The following is a 19604-nucleotide window of genomic DNA, read 5'->3' on the forward strand; positions in this document are numbered from 1 at the left end:
AGCAACAGAACGCATTAGGTAAATTATTTATACGCCTAGTTGTTTTTGAGTTATTGAGATTTGGGATTAAATGCATTCAATTCAAGCTAGTCAAACAGGCTAATAGTTAAAACTATTAAAACTCACTAATAAATATAATAACTTTGATGATGGTGATCATTGTGATTTTCACTGCTGTAACTGAATACATAAAAAGAGACCCACTGGATTAGACCAAAATGCAGCCTAAAGAATAGCACCCTGTGGGCATTATTTTATTTTATTTACATCAAGTGCATTACATGCATGACCACATAAATTACTGTATGCATTATTACATTATTGCCTATACATTATTTTTGAATGCTTTTCCTTATATGAATCCTTTTGTAAGTACAACTACAATTTGATTCATGCTATTTCATCCCAATGTGATAAGAATATTATATGTTCAGTTGACATGATTTTATGAATTTGTGCATATTAAGAATGTCTAATTTCACAGTTTAATACTATATCCTTTATTATTATTTTTTTAATGTACTTTCACATGCAGCATGACTCCTGAGGGCCACAGCACAACCCTGTGGATGGAACCACACTCGCACTTCCCAGCTGCTCTGCCAGTTCGAAGGGGCTCACAGGCATGACCTGAGGGGAGACGAGAGGTCATAACTCAGTAGAAAAATTACATATATTAAGCCTTGGCTTTCTTTATAAACTTAGGAGTTTAACAAACTCAGTCATTTAACAGGTCTGCAATAAACAGTACTTTGCCACGGTGGAAAAGTACAATGCTGAATAAGTACTCATTAACACAGTGTCCTTGGCTGCTATGTGGGTGTTTATGATTTCTCTTGCAGCATATTACAGGTGATCCAGAATCAGCACAAACATAGGTACAGATTTAAGGTGTAATAATTACAATATTATAACTGCCATAGATGGTACTTACTAGTGAATCATCTATGATAAGTGTGCAGAGATAACACAGCTGTTTATCTGTTTATCTGATTATCAGTGAAATTTGACACAGTGTGACCTGGGCATGCGGCTCCTACAAGGACCAAAAAGCCATAAAACTATGCTGTGGCATTTCCATAAAGCATACGGATAAAGCTATGTAACACCCTGTTTTCTCGAGTGGTACGTGAGTTCACCAGCATCAACAGTGCGAGCATGGATTACCATGTTGTGTTGTCATATGCAGTCTATCCCTTTATTGTTCTTGATAGTTCATGTTGCTGTAAGGTTCTGTTTTGTTGTTACTTCACAAGAGGATGATGTGATAAAATTGTATGTAATTCTACTTTGGATTATAAGTAATTCTATTTATGTTATTTATAAATAATTTATAAATAACCACTGGTGCCATCAGTGGGCAGTCAAATGTCATTGTGGGTAATGTAGAAAAAGTGAAAATATACCAACTTGTGTTAAAAAAAAAAAAGAAGCAAAAATACTTTGCTCTCATGGACATCAAACAACTGCAAACAAAACACAGGTTTATTAAAAAAAAAAAAAGAAAACAACTCTTAAATATGTTACAAAATGTTAAATATAGGTGTGCAACAATTATTGGCACCATTTTAGTCAATACTTTATGTTACCTCCCTTTGCCGAGATAACAGCTTGGAATCTTCTTCTATAATGCCTGATGAGGTTGGAGAATACATGGCGAGGGATCTGAGACCATTCCTCCATACAGAATCTCTCCAGATCCTTCAAGTTTTGAGGTTCATGCTGGTGGACTCTCCTCTTAAGATCACCCCACAGGTTTTCTATGGGTTTCAAGTCACGGGACTCGGATGGCCATGGCAGGACCTTGATTTTGTGGTCAGTAAACTATTTTTGTGTTGATTTTGTGGTCAGTAAACTATTTCTGTGTTGATTTTGTGGTCAGTAAACTATTTTTGTGTTGATTTTGTGGTCAATAAACCATTTTCTGTTTTTCATTGTCCTGCTGGAAGATCCAAACACGGCCCATTTTAAGCTTTCTGTCAGAGGCAGTCAGGTTTTCATTTAATATCTGTTGATAGTTGATAGAGTCCATGATTCCATGTATCCTAACAAAATGTCCAAGTCCTCTGGCAGAAAAACAGCCCCAAAACATTAAAGAGCCAACCCCAATTTTAACCCTGGGCATGAGGTACTTTTCCATATGGCTACCTCTCTGTGTGCGCCAAAACCACCTCTGGTGTTTATTACCAAAAAGCTCTATTTTGGGTTCATCTGACCATAGAACCTGATCCCATTTGAGGTTCCAGTAGTGTCTGGCAAACTGAAGACGCTTGAGTTAACTACTTTGGATGAGAGTAGAAGCTTTTTTCTTGAAACCCTTCCAAACAACTTGTGGTGATGTCGGTGACTTCGGATTGTAGTTTTTGAGACTTTCTGACCCCAAGACACAACTAACTTCTGTAATTATCCAGCTTTGAGCCCTGGAGATTTTTGGCCACTTGAACCAGCCTCTTCACAGTGTGTTGAGACAAAATTGATTTTCTATTGTCTTATAGCCACTTCCCATTTTGTGAAGCTCAACAACCTTTTGCCGCACATCACAGCTATATTCCTTGGTCTTACCCATTGTTATGAATGACTAAGGAAATTTGGCCTATGTGTTACCTCATATTTATACCCCTGTCAAACAGGACGTCATGTCTGAACAATTTCCTGTTCCTAGTCACCCAGTTGTACTAAAAAATTTAAAAAATCAATGGGAATATACTTCAAATATATTTTTCTCATATGAATTCATGGGGTGCCAATAATTGTTGCGCACCTATATTTAACAAAAAATATATTTTTTATAAACCTGTGTTTGCAATTCTTTATTATTCATGAGAGCGGAGTTATTTGTGAATTATTTGAACAAAAGATCAAAAGGTTAAACAATAAAGACAATTTTTCACAGCCTTCTTTGCTCATATTTACCAAGGGTGCCAATATTATTGGAGGGCACTGTATACTGTATAAATACCAAGGATATTGCACATGCATATACAAATAGAACTCTACCATATGTGCATACACTCTGATCTACTTTATTGTTTCTATTATTTCGACTTATTTTATATTATTTTTTATTTTAGACTAATTCAAATGTATAGGTATTTAGATAAATACTTTTCTTTGGTGTTACTCCTCCTACTTGTAATGCTGTGTCAACTTGAATTTCTCCTACAGGGGATCAATAAAGGTACATCTAATCTTATCTCATTTTATCTTACCCTATATTACGTCTCGTTTATTAAACCAGATGAGTGAGTGCATGGTCAACTATACTTTCAGTCTAGTTTTGTTCTGTAATAAACTGAGACTAGTTACACTGTCAGTTATATAACATATAGCATGGCAGTGGTTTCTCAATGCATTAAGATGTTGGTCTATTGATCAGAAGGTCGTGAGCTCTACCAAGCTGCCACTGCTGGGCCCTTGAGCAAGGCCCTTAACCCCCAACTTCTCAGATGTATAAATGATATAAATGTAAGTCACACTGGATAAGGGCGTCTGCCAAATGCCGTAAATGTAAAATTACATTGAAATGAAGGATGAACAAGTTTATGTGTGGTTATAAATAGGCTCCAAATGCAAACGATGGTTTCTTATGTCTGAATGAGTGTAGTGGCCATGAGCCGTTCTGATAAGGTGACATTCCTTGATTGAAATGTTATTAATAATGTATCTGTAGTGTTAAGCAGTGAGGCAGCTGTTTGGCCTTGGAGTGTCTGTGGTGCTTTTTGGGCCAGGAGTAACGTAGCAGTGAACATAAAAAACATGTCCATGTGAAAGAACAGACATAACAGACTAATGTGACTTTTACAAGGTGATCAGGACTCATTGTTATTGTCAGAACTCTTGTTAAACTAGGGCGGGGATTTATAGCGATATTATTGATGTAACAATACAGAAAATCGTAATTTGATACTATATGACACAGTGGTGTCTCAAAATGATACCGTTTTTCAATACAGCAAAAATAAGCGTGTGTGTGTGTGTGTGTATTCTTTCATGGTTTTTGGCACATGGCTCTTTCTTTGACACATGCAATTCGCTATGATTTTGTAAACATTACACCACACTGAAGATTTCACATTAACAGTCATTTTAAAATTGAAATTTTCTAATAGATCTGAGTTCACCAGTTGAACATCTGAGGTCTACATCAAGTTACAATATTGTTCGCTTTTGGTGGCCCATGGTGGCACACCTTACTAACACCATTTATGCTCTTTTATATTTCTGTTAGTGACCCATCTGTACAAACCTTGGGTTTAGCCCGGCATGATCCTGATGTTGTGCTGCTCTGTGCTAGAATCTGGAAAGTGAACTCTTCAGCAAACCTGGAGTTCTTCAAGATGTTGGCTACATCTCCATCCACCTCCATCACCTCATTCACCTGCACAACATATTATCCAGTAACTGCTATGGATAATGTAGTGAAATTTACAAGCATGGTGAGTCAGGATGTATAATGTGTATCTCAGGTTTTCACTATTTCAAGCATTTCATACCTTAAAACTATACTGCGCATCAAACTCAAATTCCTTCTCTAAGCCCGTAATGTTTCCATCATACATGACAAGACAGCGCTCCTTCTCAGAACTCTTTGGTAACTTGAAGAGACGGTACGTAGCAGAGACAAACTTGTAGTCACCTAAATTCAAAACAAATACATTGATGGTGTTGTAAAAAAAAATGAACTTCTAAGAAAGTGGTTCTAAAAAGCAACTGGTAATTGCACTGAAATGGTAACCACAATAGCTTAGACTGAAAACACAAGTTCACAACGATGAGTCCTTTACCTAGAAGTTTCTCGAGCTCCTCATTGCCTACAGAAATGAAGCTAGCTGTGACCAGTCGGGGTTTGCAAAACCCAACTTCCTCAGCCAATCGCACAAGGTCCTCCCACCAAAGAGCTCCACTCAGACACTCACCTGAGGCAGATAAAAATGCTTTCATAATATCTCAGACATAGGAAAAAATGGAATGAAGGGTACAAAAAGTAGTCGATGCTAGAATAATCAATAATATATGCATGTGCACATCAGGTGATAAAAAAAAACAGGTCATAAATATGAATTTATTCTGTAAAATAATTCTGTTTCAAAACAAAACCACACATCATACATGTCTGTATGAAATGCATAGTAAGCTATTCCTCTTACCAGTTTTTTTGTAACTGAAATAATCAGTGACATAGCATCATAACTGTTACCACCTCAACATAAATTTTTTTTCCTAGCAATGTGTTTTATTTCTCTAATACCACAGCAATTTGCCAGTGCTAAGAATTCATATTAGAATTATATGTCACACATTTTATTAATTTATAGTTACATTTAAGCAGCCTCTCCAGGATTTTCAATTTTGCGATCACAGAAATTAACGCAAAATCTCCGTAATATTCGGGGGAGCTTGCAATTTTTCAAAAATTACCACAGATTTGGGCCAAAACACGTCATGTGACGTTATCACAATAATCATTCAGCCAAAGCCCTCTTCGATTAATGTGCATCGAACATGAGTACAGCTAAAAGGTCTCATTTACCTACAAACGTCACCGTGAAAGACCGTGCAAAACTATTTCCTGTAACTGCAATTTTGCCAATTCAAGTAGTTTTCCACAAAAAGCACAAAAAAACACAGCTGCTTAAGTTGCTGTATTAGTTGATTATTAGTCTTAAAAGAGTTTTTCAATACTGTCTGGACCAATGCTTGTAAACACAAGCACTTCCCTTTAAGCCCCTGAAAAATCAGAGGACTAGCAAACTAGCAAACGCACTAGCAAAGTCCACAGCTGAGGCTGAAAAGCAAGTTTTAATATTTACACCTGGACATCAGAGTTTAGTAAGTTATCAATATTTAGGACCCTTCTGTAATTTCATTTCTGATATGTTGTGTTGACTTATTTTTTTCTGCTTTGAATAAACAATCAATGTATTTCATACATTTCATTAACATCTAAACAAATATCAATTAATACATATTTTAACTTACTTATTAATGCTAGGTTTAATATACTGTAAGTTAATGCTAGCTAATGTTGTAAATAATGTTATTTACAGGATCCTTATCCTGTAATACATACAGTGTGCATGAAACTCTCAGTATGTGAAGGTCCTATGCTATATCCAACATGATATATGAGATTCCATGTGCGGTTTGAATTATTCTCTTACCCCATAAAACTTTGTTGGCTCTAAGGGATTCTGAAATCGGGGCATTGCTGTAAACGTCACTGAAATACAGCTCTCCGCCATCCTGAAACGCAAACAATAATACATGTAGACATTTTCCACTTTTCAGAACTCCCTGGAGAAAACAGGCAGTGGGGAAGTGGCTGAAACTCTACTGCATATTACTATATTAAAAAAAATGATTATATTTAATTCATGTTTTTGATGTTATGCTTGTAAGCCAAAGTACCTTCAGTACATTGTAGGCCTCTCTCAGAACACTAGCCTTGTCAGGTGAGAGGTTCACCACACAATTTGATCTGTTAAAAAAAATAAAATCCCACTGTCAGAGCTTTATAGCGGCTAGTAATAATATCCTACATGATATTATATAGATTTTCCTGAAATTATTTGCGTACACAAGTAAACAGTTAAAGCTTAATGACGACATAAATGTAGAAATATTTTCCAGGTAAATGGTTAAACGATACTTTTAAATATGTAATAAGTCCATTAACTCATCCATAATGGTGAAGTAATCCATTATCTTTAACACTGTACCAGCCTGACCCAGCTTACAAGTACTGGCCCATTTTTAGGGCAGTCCGGGTGCTTTTTGTCATCCATATCAAGTTAAATGTATTCTTTTATCGTCTTTAGTTTTTTTTGTACTAAAATAATTAACTCTGGTCAAAATCTAGACATTGCTGAAGTAAATCAGGTTGATCACATACAAAAAAAAAAAATGTAATTTAATGCCAAAGATAATTTTCACTGTGTAGCTTACACATTTGAACAGAGAGTCAGCGCCAGCATTTTTGGAACCCTTGATTTTATAGTTACTTATCTCACAATGACAATATCCAGTGTCAAAATCCAGATTTTAAAAGAATTGTAACTTAATATAGTGAAATCTCTAAGATCCTCAGTGAAATGTTCAATAACACCAATCTGTGCATGAGATTGAATACAGGTTCAGGTTCTGTTGAATATGGGTTTACTCCACAGATCATTTCACACGCTCAGTGTAACTACATGTCATAATATTGTACAAACAGTGCACACAAATAAAAATATGTGTGTAAAAGCCTTACATGATTATATCATAAGAATTCTCCTCCAGGCCTGCTTCCCTCAAGGACTCGATGTATCCTTGAACAAAATCCACATTTGGCTTCTTGTACCCAAACGTCTCCATGTGACAGTCTATATATTTTCTTGCAACCTCAAGCTATAAATTAGAAGTCTCAGGTTAGTGGGGTCTGTTCAACACAACTGGATGTTCAACAACTGTTCTTTATTCTTTACTTATCTCCCATCACTGTTGAATTCTCTAATCCTGATCGGTCAGAACATGTTGATTAATTTTCAGCAGCCCTGACAGTAGTGGCAAGACAAATCACCTTGTTGTCCTGGCCATGTCATTAAATTGCACTTAGAGCACTAACACCACACTTTGACATCATCAACCAGACCCACCTGATCTTCCGTCATATCGAGTCCAGTGACATGTCCGTTCTTGCCCACCAACTGACTGAGCACATAGCAATCACGTCCACTGCCGCAGCCGAGATCCAAAATCCTGCAGCCCTCCACACACTCGGGCACTGCCAGACCACAGCCATAGTACCTGAGAGAAAAGAGAGACTATCACTTAGTCTACCAGCAGGGGGATCCCAAAGACTGCTCATAAACCAGAAAGTCTACAACATCAACTTACAATGTCTGTATAGGCTTTTTCAGACATCTGGATCATTAAGGGAGAGCATTACATTGGTATAAAATGTGAATAGTGGTGTGACACTGTGCTATGATGTGGAATTAGCCATACTGTGCAGTCCTAAGGGGAATTAATCGTCTAAATTATGTTATATTATAAAAATACAACACAATGACAATTACATAACATACATGAGCCAAACTTCAATATATAGTAGATAATGTACACAGAGGTGCCAACATTTCTAACAAGGAAATTCTAGCAGGCAGGGAGAAAAAAAGAAATCTATCCCAAAAACCCTAGTGTATGTCGCTGGAAGCATAGGCAACAGTATTTAAACAGGTATAAAAGAGGTTTTAATTGGCTCCCAAGACTGAGGGTTGTGAATTCACAAATCAAAATTCTCCTAGATAAAGTCAAAACAAAAGTAATCACTAACACAAGCAAGTGCGCATCTTTTTTTGCATATATATATATATATATATATATATATATATATATTGAAATTATAGTGTTATTAAGTGTTAATAAAGAGTGCTGTAAGCTTGAAGATATTTTGCAACATAGCCAAACATCTTCTTCAGGACCATAACACAAGTTCAGTGTAATATGTTTAGAATATGATAGGAATACGGTTTATGATTTGAAATGGCTGTAGACGGAGTTTACTTTGCCGTGACTTCTGGGTGAACCTCAGTCAGAGCTTTTCTAATGTAGACAGGAATGGGTTTAGCTGAAGGGACACATGCGTTGCTCTTCAGATCAGAGCTCTGCTTCAGGATTTTCCCATAGTATTCCTGTACAGCACAAATTGAGCATAAAAGACAATTCAATATTTGGTGTGAGGGACATGTTTTATGGTAAAAAACAAAACAAAACAAAAAAAACAAACGTAAATCTAGAGCCAGTAATGTTATAGCATATTCCCTTTCATTTTCAAAGTCTATCTTTATATATGTGGATCTTAAGAAGAAGGTTGTAATAAAGTCTTAATAAAGTCCCCTCAAAAAATCCCTTAAATTACTCTATTGTGTTTTATGTTGGCCGCTACAGGTGAGCCACAAGGGGAAAAAATCATATCACAGTACTTGTTTTCAAGATACGAAGCATGAAAAATTATATTTTTTAAAGAATTTTAACATCCACTGACACTTTGCATGATATTATTGTTGGTCCAAGTCGAATACATATTATACAAAAAAAAAACAAAAAACAAAAAAACAACATTATTTATGACAAAAATGATATTACACTCATATCACACACCCCTAAAGCCACTGTGTGATTCTGAAAACCCTGACAGGTTATTTAAAACTATGTCATTCTCTCAATTTGGTCCAATTCCCACCATCTATGCGTCCACATCAATACGAGAATGTAAGGGCTAACGTGTCATAAAAGACATGAAATTATTTTTAACAGCCTTATGTGTTTACATGCTAAGATCACACTAACTTCAATACACCGTAGGTAACATTAACAGGTTGAGGGAAACAGGTTCATCCTTCTTGCCCTGATCAATTACGCTGTCTGCCAAAAAAAACACAACAACAAGTGGTACATTTTAAATAGCATGGCTAATTCTGATCTCTTGAACTCTTGGAATTTGGACAAACCTTGGACTTCAGCCTATTACGAGTAGGCTACTGTTTAATACGTGTGCTAAGAGGGTAAAAAACAAAGCTGCTTCAGGCCATTATTAATCCAATCCAACATGACTTGTACAGTAAAGTTTTCCTGTTATTATTATTTTTTTGTCTCTCATGGGTTCTGTTCCCGACCATAGGTTTACACTGGAATTGCCTTTGGACCCATAATCCCAGTTTACCTTAACAGTGTCATGAACATCTGTAGCAGCCGGTTCACTGGGAAAAAAAAAGCATTAATGAATTAAACAATGATATTAGCAGCTGACCTTTTCGCACACACACACACACACACACACAAACAAACAGAAAATTTCTAATAAAACAATATTTTTCTCAAATCAATAAGATTCACAAGCCTCTGTGATATTGTAAACTATTAAACATTTGTAGACTTATCTATTTAATCAGACATTACATTTAATTATTAAACAAACAAACTAATCAAATAGTGATGACCACATCAGTGAGGAAGTGCGGTTTTGATAAAAGTGGGTTGTAACAGAAAGTATGGTAGGGTATAGGTTTACAACCTACACCCCCCCCCCCCCCCCCCACACACACACACACAAAAAAAAAAAAAAAAAAAAAAAACAACAACAACAACAGAAAACAAAACAAAACAGGAAAGGTCTGTGTGTAACATATTAGGTCATTTATTTTATTGTGTAAATAACTTTACAGGACATGTTGAGCATATTTTGATGAACTGAAACCTCAGAACAAATAATAAACACACAATAATATGCACTGAACCATTTCTACATGGTGTTGTCGATGTATGAGTGCAAACTCTTGGAAATTCAGTTCAGTTCAGTTCAGTTAGCTTTACTGGCTAAATGTTACAGCACATTTTACAGTTACATTGTGGTCTTTTAGTAAATTAATGTCAGACTGTCGGTCTACTAACTTCACGTACTGTGACTATGTTCCTTTCTAGTAGCACACCAGCTGTCTTTAATGGAAGTAAATAGGCTACAAGTCTCTGACCTGCATGTTGTAAATGGACGCCCCTTAGTCACAGTTATTGTACAAGTTATTGTACGAGTTTCCGACTTGTTAGTCTTATAATATCTCTTACAATATATAACAATTATCTTACAGACTCTTACAGTACCTTACATGTATCTCTAACATTAAAAAGTAAGTCCAGGTGTGCACACGTGTTACATTAAAGCTCCAAATCAGCTTAACTTAACCTACCTATGTGCTCCTTTCATGTCCGCCATCCTGAGCCGATTCTTAAACTGAATCGATTCTTACATCGAACCGATTCTTAAACTTGACCACCAAATATAGGCTACAAAAATCCCATTTATGTAGGCTGGTACTACTTCAGTCACTGGAGCAGGAAGTAAAATTCAACATCAGGAAGTAAATATTTACCGCAGAAAACCGAAAGGTGGCGCAAATCTGCCTGTTTTAGCCCTGATTGGGGGGTGGGGGACACACACCCATATACGGTTTTTCACGTGATGGGAAGTTTTTCAGGTGAGTCATTATGCCTCAGTAATATGTAATCACACGTGAATAACATGAAGCTGAAGGCGCATTTGATTTTAGCATGTTATCCTCTGAAACCACACATGTGATCACTAGTCAATTACACGTCAACATGTCCTGTATGTAAAAAATGACCATGTGAAAATAAATGAATAGACAGAAATGACAGAGAAACATAACGTGAAGTGGCTAAAAACCACATGCATCAAATTCAGGATTATTCATCACTATTCATGAATTCATTATTAATGTTTCCTTGTATTACATCATTTGTAAGTCGCTTTGGGGGAAAAAAAAGCATCTGCTAAATGAATAAATATAAATGTAAATGTAAATGTAATGTGACTTTTTGGTGTGGTTCAGTTAGCACGTATGCCTCACACCACCAGGGCTGGGGGTTCAAATCCTGCCTCTTCCCTGTGTGTGCTGAGTTTGCATGTTCTCCCCATGCTTCGGGGATTTCCTCTACATACTCTGGTTTCCTTCCCAGTCTAAAGACATGCATTGTAGGCTGATTGGCATTTCCAAATTGTCTGTAGTGTGTGAGTGTGTGTGCGATTGTGCCCTGCGATGGGTTGGCACCCTGTCCAGGGTGTCCCCCACTGTGTGCCCAGAGTTCCCTAGGATAGGCTCTAGGCTCCCCCGTGACGCTGTGTAGGATAAGCGGTACAGAAAATGGACAGATGGATGGATGTGACTTTTCTGTTTCAAAATTTCAAGCAGTTTCTGTGTCGTCCAAAACTACTGAGGTCTAATTAAAAGAAAAGAACAAAAACAGGAGAAGAATATTGATGCTTTTAAGCTACAGTAGTTGTCTTTGCAATTTCTAATGTGTTGAAGACAAGATTTGCCAAAATACCAAATTAATAAATGAAATAAATTGAAAGAAATGATTTCTGATATCTTTCATTTTTATATTAGAACCTTTTTCAAATGTGCATTTATGTATGCAGATCAGACTTCATCCAATTAAATATGCATACATGACCCTTGAGTGAGACCTCTAGCATCAATAGCTCAGGTTTATGATTGGACTGGATTCTGCTGCTTCTGATTCAATTACAGTGTCTGCAAAAAAAAAAAAACAACCCAAAAACAAACAAACAAGTGGTGCATTTTAAATAGCAAGCATTAAAATGTACACTTCAGGAGCAGGAACTCAAACAGCATGCAAATATATGGGACTACAAACAAGTCCCCTCCTTCTTAATCTAACGTGCTGTGTTTAGTTTTTCACAAACAAACAAAAAAAAATTGGAAGTTCCCTTATAAGAATCTGAACCTTGTATGTACGTAGAGTGTAGTGTGTTCAGTGTGGAGTTGCTGATCTGGACTTCTTCTTTACCAAAGTTAACATATAGCCATTTATGGTAAATAGAACAAACACACCGGTAAGTTTATGCTTTATGTTTTAGTTGTATTTTTATTTCTGTGCTTTTATGTTGATTTCTTGAAAAAAAAAAAAAAACAGAAAAAACAGCTGTCCAAATATTTAACAACTAGACAAAATACTTAGCTTTAAATTGATGTTGGATGATATATTAATATGGTGGTATATTATGATAGGAAAATTAAAAATATCGGTCCAGTTAACATTATGCTTTAACATTAACATAAAGCAGTAGAGATAATGATGTCAAAAGTTGTTTCCAAATGCTAGAGTTCAACGCAATCAACAATTAACATCTTAGCAGTTTCTCCAATAATAATAATAATAATAATAATAATAATAATAATAATAATAACTCTAAAACGTGATGTTGGCTCACTGAATTTTTCATACAATGCCAAAAATGCCTCCTTACTTGTCAATTCTTTAATATTTTAAAATGACACAATTGCCTTGTCTGAGTAGAACATATATTTTTTTTAAATAATTTATGAATTTATCATTTATAAATTAGCCCAGTCAATCTGAAGCAGAATCCAGAGTATGAAGCAGAAATTTTTAATTTTCATTTATGAAATTTTTGTTTAAAAAAGCTGTTGCTATCCTGAAGTTAATTTTTTTCCAATAACAATGGAGTCTGAAGTGTTTCATTTTTCTTGTCACCGCTAACAATATATTATTATATTTAATAAACAATGACACATCATACTTTTTTTATCGGTTTATAATTATATTTATGATGTGGAATGTCCGAGAAAATAAGTTAAAATTCCTGTTATCATTTATGTTATCACAACTTACAATATGTTTTAAACAGTTGGTTCTTCACCACTCTTTTTTGAATTTAATAAAACATTTTTTTTTTTTTTTAAATGCAGTTTGTCATGTTACCAAGAAACCACACTGTGGCTGTATTTTCTGTGAGAGAAAAAAGAGAGAGAGAGAGAGAAAAAATGCTTTAACTCCAAGTGCTGAATAAACGTTTCCTCACAGAACACTTCAGCATATCCACGTTACATGTTTTTAAAGCTGTAAATCTGCTATCGGAGACCCTGTGTATGTGGTTACTATAGAAACAATAACGTATTTGAATGACTGCATTAATATAAACCTGTGATTTGTCTTACAACAGGAATATCTGCTGTTATAGAAAATCACTCAACACTTTCTAACTAATCAGAATCACAAGAATTCGCCCGTCCTGTGGTATAAATGATATACCACCTTTATAACACATTTATACCACAATTATGTAATTGTGCAATTATGTACCATATTGTATTTCTCCATATGATTGTTCACTTTACATAATAGCTTTTATATCTGTCAGTCTAGCTTTAACAGAAAAAGAACGTTTTTTTATTGACTGATTAATCCCCCCAATACTCCCCCCCCCCCCCCCAAACAATGTTTGACTTAATCACAAGGTGAGACCCGGACAAACCTACCGGATATGTTTACTATGTAAATTTATATTTGTGATGAAAAACGTAATCAGAAAACCTTTTGTACTTCCTTTAAGTAGACATTATGCTGTGACTGATGTTGTTTAATCCCCACAGGCAGAGAATCTCATTTTGATCTACAACCTCACACTGTCATGGCACAGCAGAGGGGACTCACACTTGTCATGGGATGGCTGTTTGTCTTGCTTTTTAACAGTCCAGGTAAGAGCTTAGACAAGCAAATGAACTCACACACAGAGTATAAATAAAACGTGAAAAATATTTTCAATCAATTTTTTTTTTTTTTTTTTACACCACAGTGATCTTGCTTTCTAAATTCTGATTATAGAAGGTGTTGATTCGTTTTCTAGAAAAGCAGCTCTGACAGTAGTTCACTCAAATACGTTATCATTCCTATAGTAACAACTTACACTTGAATGATGTCACCCCATATAAATGTATTTTTCCATGAGAAGATTTTTGGAAAGAGTCTCCAATATCAGGGCTTTGTTACCTTCAGAGGTAAAGCTGTAATATTTAACTAACATGATAAGGTGCATTTTCTTTGTCTTATTAACTTCAAAATGCTGGTGAGAGAATGATATTTATAGCTAATATAATCTATATAATAACAGGAACTAACCTGTCTCACGGATGTATCTATAAACGCTTACAAAAGCATGACATGTCATTCATTTAAATATATACATAAATAAATAACTAAGTAAAGAAATGTATTCATTGGCAAATTGCTGTGGTATAAGAGGAATAAAACACTTGCAACAGGACTTGCTATTGAAGAAAAACTTCAGGGTGTTAACAGTAACTTAGTGTTGTGTTGGGATCATGGAATATTTTCTTATAACAGCACATCCCTATCACATTATGTTCTATATCTAATATGCAATCTTTTGTTTGCGTTTCAAGTCACAACCAAAATGTATACACTGTTACACTTGTGTATAAAGTCTTTACAATCAACCTTTTAATCAATGGATTTTTTTTCCATATTTCTAGTTGGATGCCGTTGGGTGTCGGAATACTGTGGTGGATGTTGGAATACTTCTGAAGTAGAACCATTTAACTGCACTTCTAATGATACCACAAGCCTGTATAAAAACGTTAAAAATGCCCTTTGGTGTACTGAAATACGACCAGTTCAACAACCAAGGGACGTCTTAACTGTTAAACTGGGCCTCACTATTGCTGGTATCCAGGACGTGGTGAGCATTTCATATGTCTCTTTTAATTCTGCTACTGTAATATATTTTCTTTGACGTAATTTCCTCTGCGTTTTGTTTTTCCAGAATGAAAAGGAGCAGGTCATAATATTGTCCACTGTAACAACACTTGTAAGTTTCATCTCATTTTGTTTATGTCAGTGTTCGATTCCTCACTTGTACTTCAACACATGTTTGAACTCGGACAGGACTGGGAAGTGCCATTTCTGAAGTGGGATAATGCTACATGTGGAACTAATAAAATCTCATATCCAAGATCTGAGCTGTGGCTGCCGGATATAGAAATAGAGGAGTTGTAAGTAACAGTGCATTTTGGATATTGATTCATAAAGGACTATACGTTTCTATAAGGTGCCAGAAAAGATTAATTAAAATGATCCCACTGAAATTTCGGGGTTTTTTGGTAGCCAGGGATCCTTTTACTTATGTAAAAACAATCCCCTCAGTACAGATGCTTTATGAAAATCCAACTGTTAAAACATTAGACACATTACTGATATGTGTACAATAATATTTTGCTTATATACTGGTTATATAATATATATATATATATTATTGTACTTATTTCATTAATGTGTAAAAAATTTAAAATAAATAAATAAATAAATAAAAAGTCTCCCTGGCAATGCTTCATGTTCCCTTGTGCATCCCTACATCGCAGTATGAGAATCATGGTTCTAAGGAACCTTTCCTTTACTTGTATAAGAAGCTTTCAACAGATAACAAAATAAAATAAAATAAAATAAAAAATTTTTATTTTGAGGCCGTTAATAAGTCTCTGAGGTTTTTTTTTTACTCTCTCATGACACCGCAGTGTGGATGAAGACAGAAGTACTGACCTACCCTATGTTCAGCTCAATTACACCGGTGGGGTTCATCTCGTTCAACGCAAAAAGGTTTTTGCCTCGTGTAATATGAACCTCTACAGATTTCCTTTTGATGTCCACACCTGCTCACTTACTTTCCATTCCTACATGCTTGAAGGTAACACTGTAACGACTTTAATTACTCTAGCAATGACTTGCACAGTGATATAGCAGACATTATATCACTTTATATAGCAGACACTATAATCACTTTATATAGCAGACACTCCAAATATACAAATAAAATAATTGTTGATATTGGGAAGTTTTCTGTGAGTGGATGTTTATTTGAGAATTTTTGGGAGAAGTCTCCAGTATCTCTAACAGTTCAATGGGAAAGACAAAGTTTTCTGACACAAGAAAGCCTTCAGGACCGAGAGCTTTATCATTTCTTAGTATAAGACGAGTTTGAAGACAGAACTATGTAGGAAAAAATGAAAAGGATGTTGAAGATCTCAAAGAAGAATAACTTTATTACAGCATGGCAGTGAGAAAGTACATGAAGCACTTCGGGTTCGTCGGAGTCAAAGTCAACCTCGAACAATATCAGCACAGACATTTTATACTCTGTTTCAAACCAGGTTTTCTGTATGTAATGTGAATACAGTTTTATTCTAAATGTAAATTAAGGATAGCATTTGATGTGATCATTTTCTGTTCTCACAGTACAGATGTTCTTACAGGTGTGACCATAAATGAAGTGGTGGTAGAGCTATCGAGACAGATGTCTTTCTGAATGCTAATTACAGTCACGTAGCCCTTTGCTCAGGGATTGTTCTTGATGTCCCTCTGCCACGCCCATGCTATAACTGTGTGAATGTCACTTTAGGTGGTATGATACACATATTGCTGAGACAGAGATAAATTGTCCCTTTGATAATTATGCCGTTTTGGGGAATAAACTTATCCTAACAGAGTTCGGGGTGGAATCTGCTGAGAGGCAGTCTGTAATTTCTTATAACTATTTATAGCTGTAACAATGTAATAGGACATTAGTTGTTTCACAGTCGTTCTACAACATTAAGTGTAACTATAAATGAATAACATGTATGAAATTTAGTTTTTTAATAAATAATGCATTTTTTTTTAGCGTTAGTGAATTGCTGTGGTATAAAAGAAATAATGGATGTATAGTTATAGGGAGAAAAATGTCAGGGTGGTAAGAGTACTTCTGCTTTGCACCAGGCCACATCACATCAGCCTGTTGATGATTATTTACCTATAACTGCACGTCCGCATATGTTTCAGTCCTTACTTAATTTGTGGAAACTGTCATGTGCTCTTCTTTCAGTGGATGAAATGAGCCTGACTTCTAAATCAACAGAATTTATTCAAAAATCATCTGTTTCTTCTGACTCGGGATGGATCCTTGAAGAAGTGACACAGGTTAATGACACTTTTAACCTCACCACCAAAAGATCTTTTTCTTCTGTTAGATACAATGTGAGTGGAACCATCAGTATGCCTTCATTGTTTTGTTTTTTTTGTTTTCTTTTCAATCACTTCAATTTTAAATAAGTTTGTACTAAAGCAGTACAACTCTATGTGTTTACGCCACAGTTTACCATTAAACGTGAGGCCAGTCTCTATGTAGTGAACCTCCTGGTCCCCAGCTGCTTCCTGAGTCTGTTGGACTTGTTCAGCTTCTTCCTGCCTCCTCATAATGTTGATCGGTCGGCTTTCAAAATGACGCTCATCCTAGGCTACACTGTCTTTCTGCTCATCACCAATGACATCCTGCCTGCCAGTGGCTCAACCACTCCTCTAATAAGTATGGAAGACCTGCAGCACAGTTTGGAGGTTTAGAAAGGGGGTGGAGTGGGGGCATATTTTATAACCGTTCCAGATGCTTGTTTGTGGAGTGTTAACATAAAATGCATATGCAGCACAGCTGGTTATATACTTAGCACATGACATAACTGCACTATAATGATGAAGACGATTTCATATTTAACTGCCTCAGATGACAAACACATCCCTTAAGTTTGTTTAATCACATTTTATTGGCTATATAAAGGTTTTTTTTATTTTAAATTTATTTCTAATGCTTATTAATGTTACTGATATTGTAAGATTGTTTGAAGGTAGCCTAGATAAATAACTGCCTTGAATAATTAAAAGACTATTCTGAATACCACCACTGCTACAATCTGGCACCCTCCCAAAATGCATGAGCATCGCACTTATCACTGTGTGGTATAAATCACTCAGTAATTTTATTTAGCATATTTCCACATCCCCTATGAAATTCATGTGTTCTCTGACACAAGTCTAACCAATGAGAAGCCTAAAGTACAATCATATTTCCTGACTACTGGACCAAAACTGAGCAGGTATACATACTGTACAGTATACATCTTGGCAACATACTGTACATATTGTTCCTGTTTCTTTTTCCATACAGACGTATTTTTCTCTCTCAGCTTGGCGCTGATGGTAGCCAGCCTTTTGGAGACTATGTTCATTGTTAACGTCAGTAACAATGCAAACCATTACCCCAGAATACCCCGTTGGCTCCATGTCCTTGTTCTGAACTACCTAGCACGTCTCCTGTTCATGTCCCCTAAACGTCTTGGTGTTCCGGTGGCAGTGATTTTAAACCCACATGCAAAAGGTAAGAGGAATATTGTTTTGTAACATATATAATAAAAATACTTGCTAACGAATAAAACACAGCAGGGCTTGTTGCTATAGAAAACTAATCAACAACAGAGTGGTGTGAAATGGAGGGGCCATTACCATCCTGGAGTTTATAGCAACATTAACGTTGTGAAACAAAGTCAATTACTTCCCTGCTATCACTTATAACATATCAAAAAAGCCTTACAGCTTTACATTTGACTGCTACAAAGTGCTGAGACTGGAGATTCCTTCCATAAGCGTTAAATAAACTTCTCCTTATTGACAACTTCACCGTGTCAACAATTACGTTTTATTTGTTAAAGAATTAAAATGACAGTAACAGCTAATTACAGTAGATGAATTAGCTTTTACTACAATCACGTCATAGAATGGGAACATTAATGTATATCAGTAACTAGCCTTGCAGCCGGAACTACTGTCACAACTTCTATTATAAAAAACTAATGGCATCCATCCATACCCATAAACCTACACTTCACTGATAGTTCATGTCTCATTATGCTCACCATGTCACCAGTGACACCAGACACATCAAGTGAAGCAATGGTGCGTGCTGACACAGGAGAAAAGGATGAGATGGAGGGTGCAGCGGTGGTGGATGAACTGAAGAAAGTGGCCCGAGAAGTGCTGACCATTCGATTTCGGATTGAAGAACACCTGAGACCCAACCAGGGCGATAACGACTGGAAGATGATTGCAAACGTTATTGATCGCCTCCTGTTCCTGTTTTATGTTCTCTTCGTGGTTGCGAGCTACATCACTATAATTGCCATATGGGCCAGTTCCACAGTGCGTCATTCAAAGTAGGAAACGAGGAATTTGTAAAGCTGTTAAAGGGGAAATTTAAAAAAAAAAAAAAAAAGCAAATATAAACCTCTCTCAGTACTGTTTCAATATGAAAATAAATGATAATGCTTTACATTAAGGTTCTTTTGACTGACATTATTTGACACATTGCTTAACATGACAGCAAACTACGAACATCAGCATTA

General features: G+C 35.8%; 2 protein-coding genes across 3 annotated transcripts; one reads left to right on the top strand and one right to left on the bottom strand.

Moving 5' to 3' along the window:
• Positions 1 to 219: 219 nt before the first annotated feature.
• On the bottom strand, positions 220 to 10862 carry as3mt (arsenite methyltransferase). Its single transcript, XM_053614951.1, has 11 exons — positions 10728 to 10862; positions 9707 to 9743; positions 8548 to 8675; positions 7638 to 7788; positions 7253 to 7389; positions 6409 to 6478; positions 6162 to 6243; positions 4785 to 4916; positions 4494 to 4636; positions 4247 to 4378; positions 220 to 630 (listed from the first exon to the last, which is right to left on the bottom strand). The coding sequence occupies exons 1-11, from the start codon at positions 10751 to 10753 to the stop codon at positions 526 to 528; spliced, it is 1143 nt and encodes a 380-aa protein (XP_053470926.1). The 5' UTR covers positions 10754 to 10862; the 3' UTR covers positions 220 to 525.
• A 1080-nt stretch (positions 10863 to 11942) lies between these two features.
• On the top strand, positions 11943 to 19604 carry LOC128601678 (5-hydroxytryptamine receptor 3A-like). 2 transcript variants are annotated; one of them, XM_053614949.1, is made up of 10 exons: positions 11943 to 12418; positions 13980 to 14084; positions 14880 to 15085; positions 15170 to 15214; positions 15292 to 15398; positions 15918 to 16087; positions 17261 to 17412; positions 17530 to 17740; positions 18374 to 18583; positions 19130 to 19604. In XM_053614949.1, exons 2-10 carry the CDS (start codon positions 14018 to 14020, stop codon positions 19417 to 19419), a joined length of 1458 nt encoding a protein of 485 aa, XP_053470924.1. In that variant the 5' UTR covers positions 11943 to 12418; positions 13980 to 14017; the 3' UTR covers positions 19420 to 19604. The 2 variants fall into 2 exon arrangements, with proteins under 2 accessions (XP_053470924.1, XP_053470925.1); XM_053614950.1 differs by lacking the exon at positions 11943 to 12418 and having other exon boundaries at positions 13857 to 14084.

Source organism: Ictalurus furcatus, chromosome 26, assembly GCF_023375685.1.
Source record: "Ictalurus furcatus strain D&B chromosome 26, Billie_1.0, whole genome shotgun sequence".
NCBI lineage: Eukaryota > Metazoa > Chordata > Actinopteri > Siluriformes > Ictaluridae > Ictalurus > Ictalurus furcatus.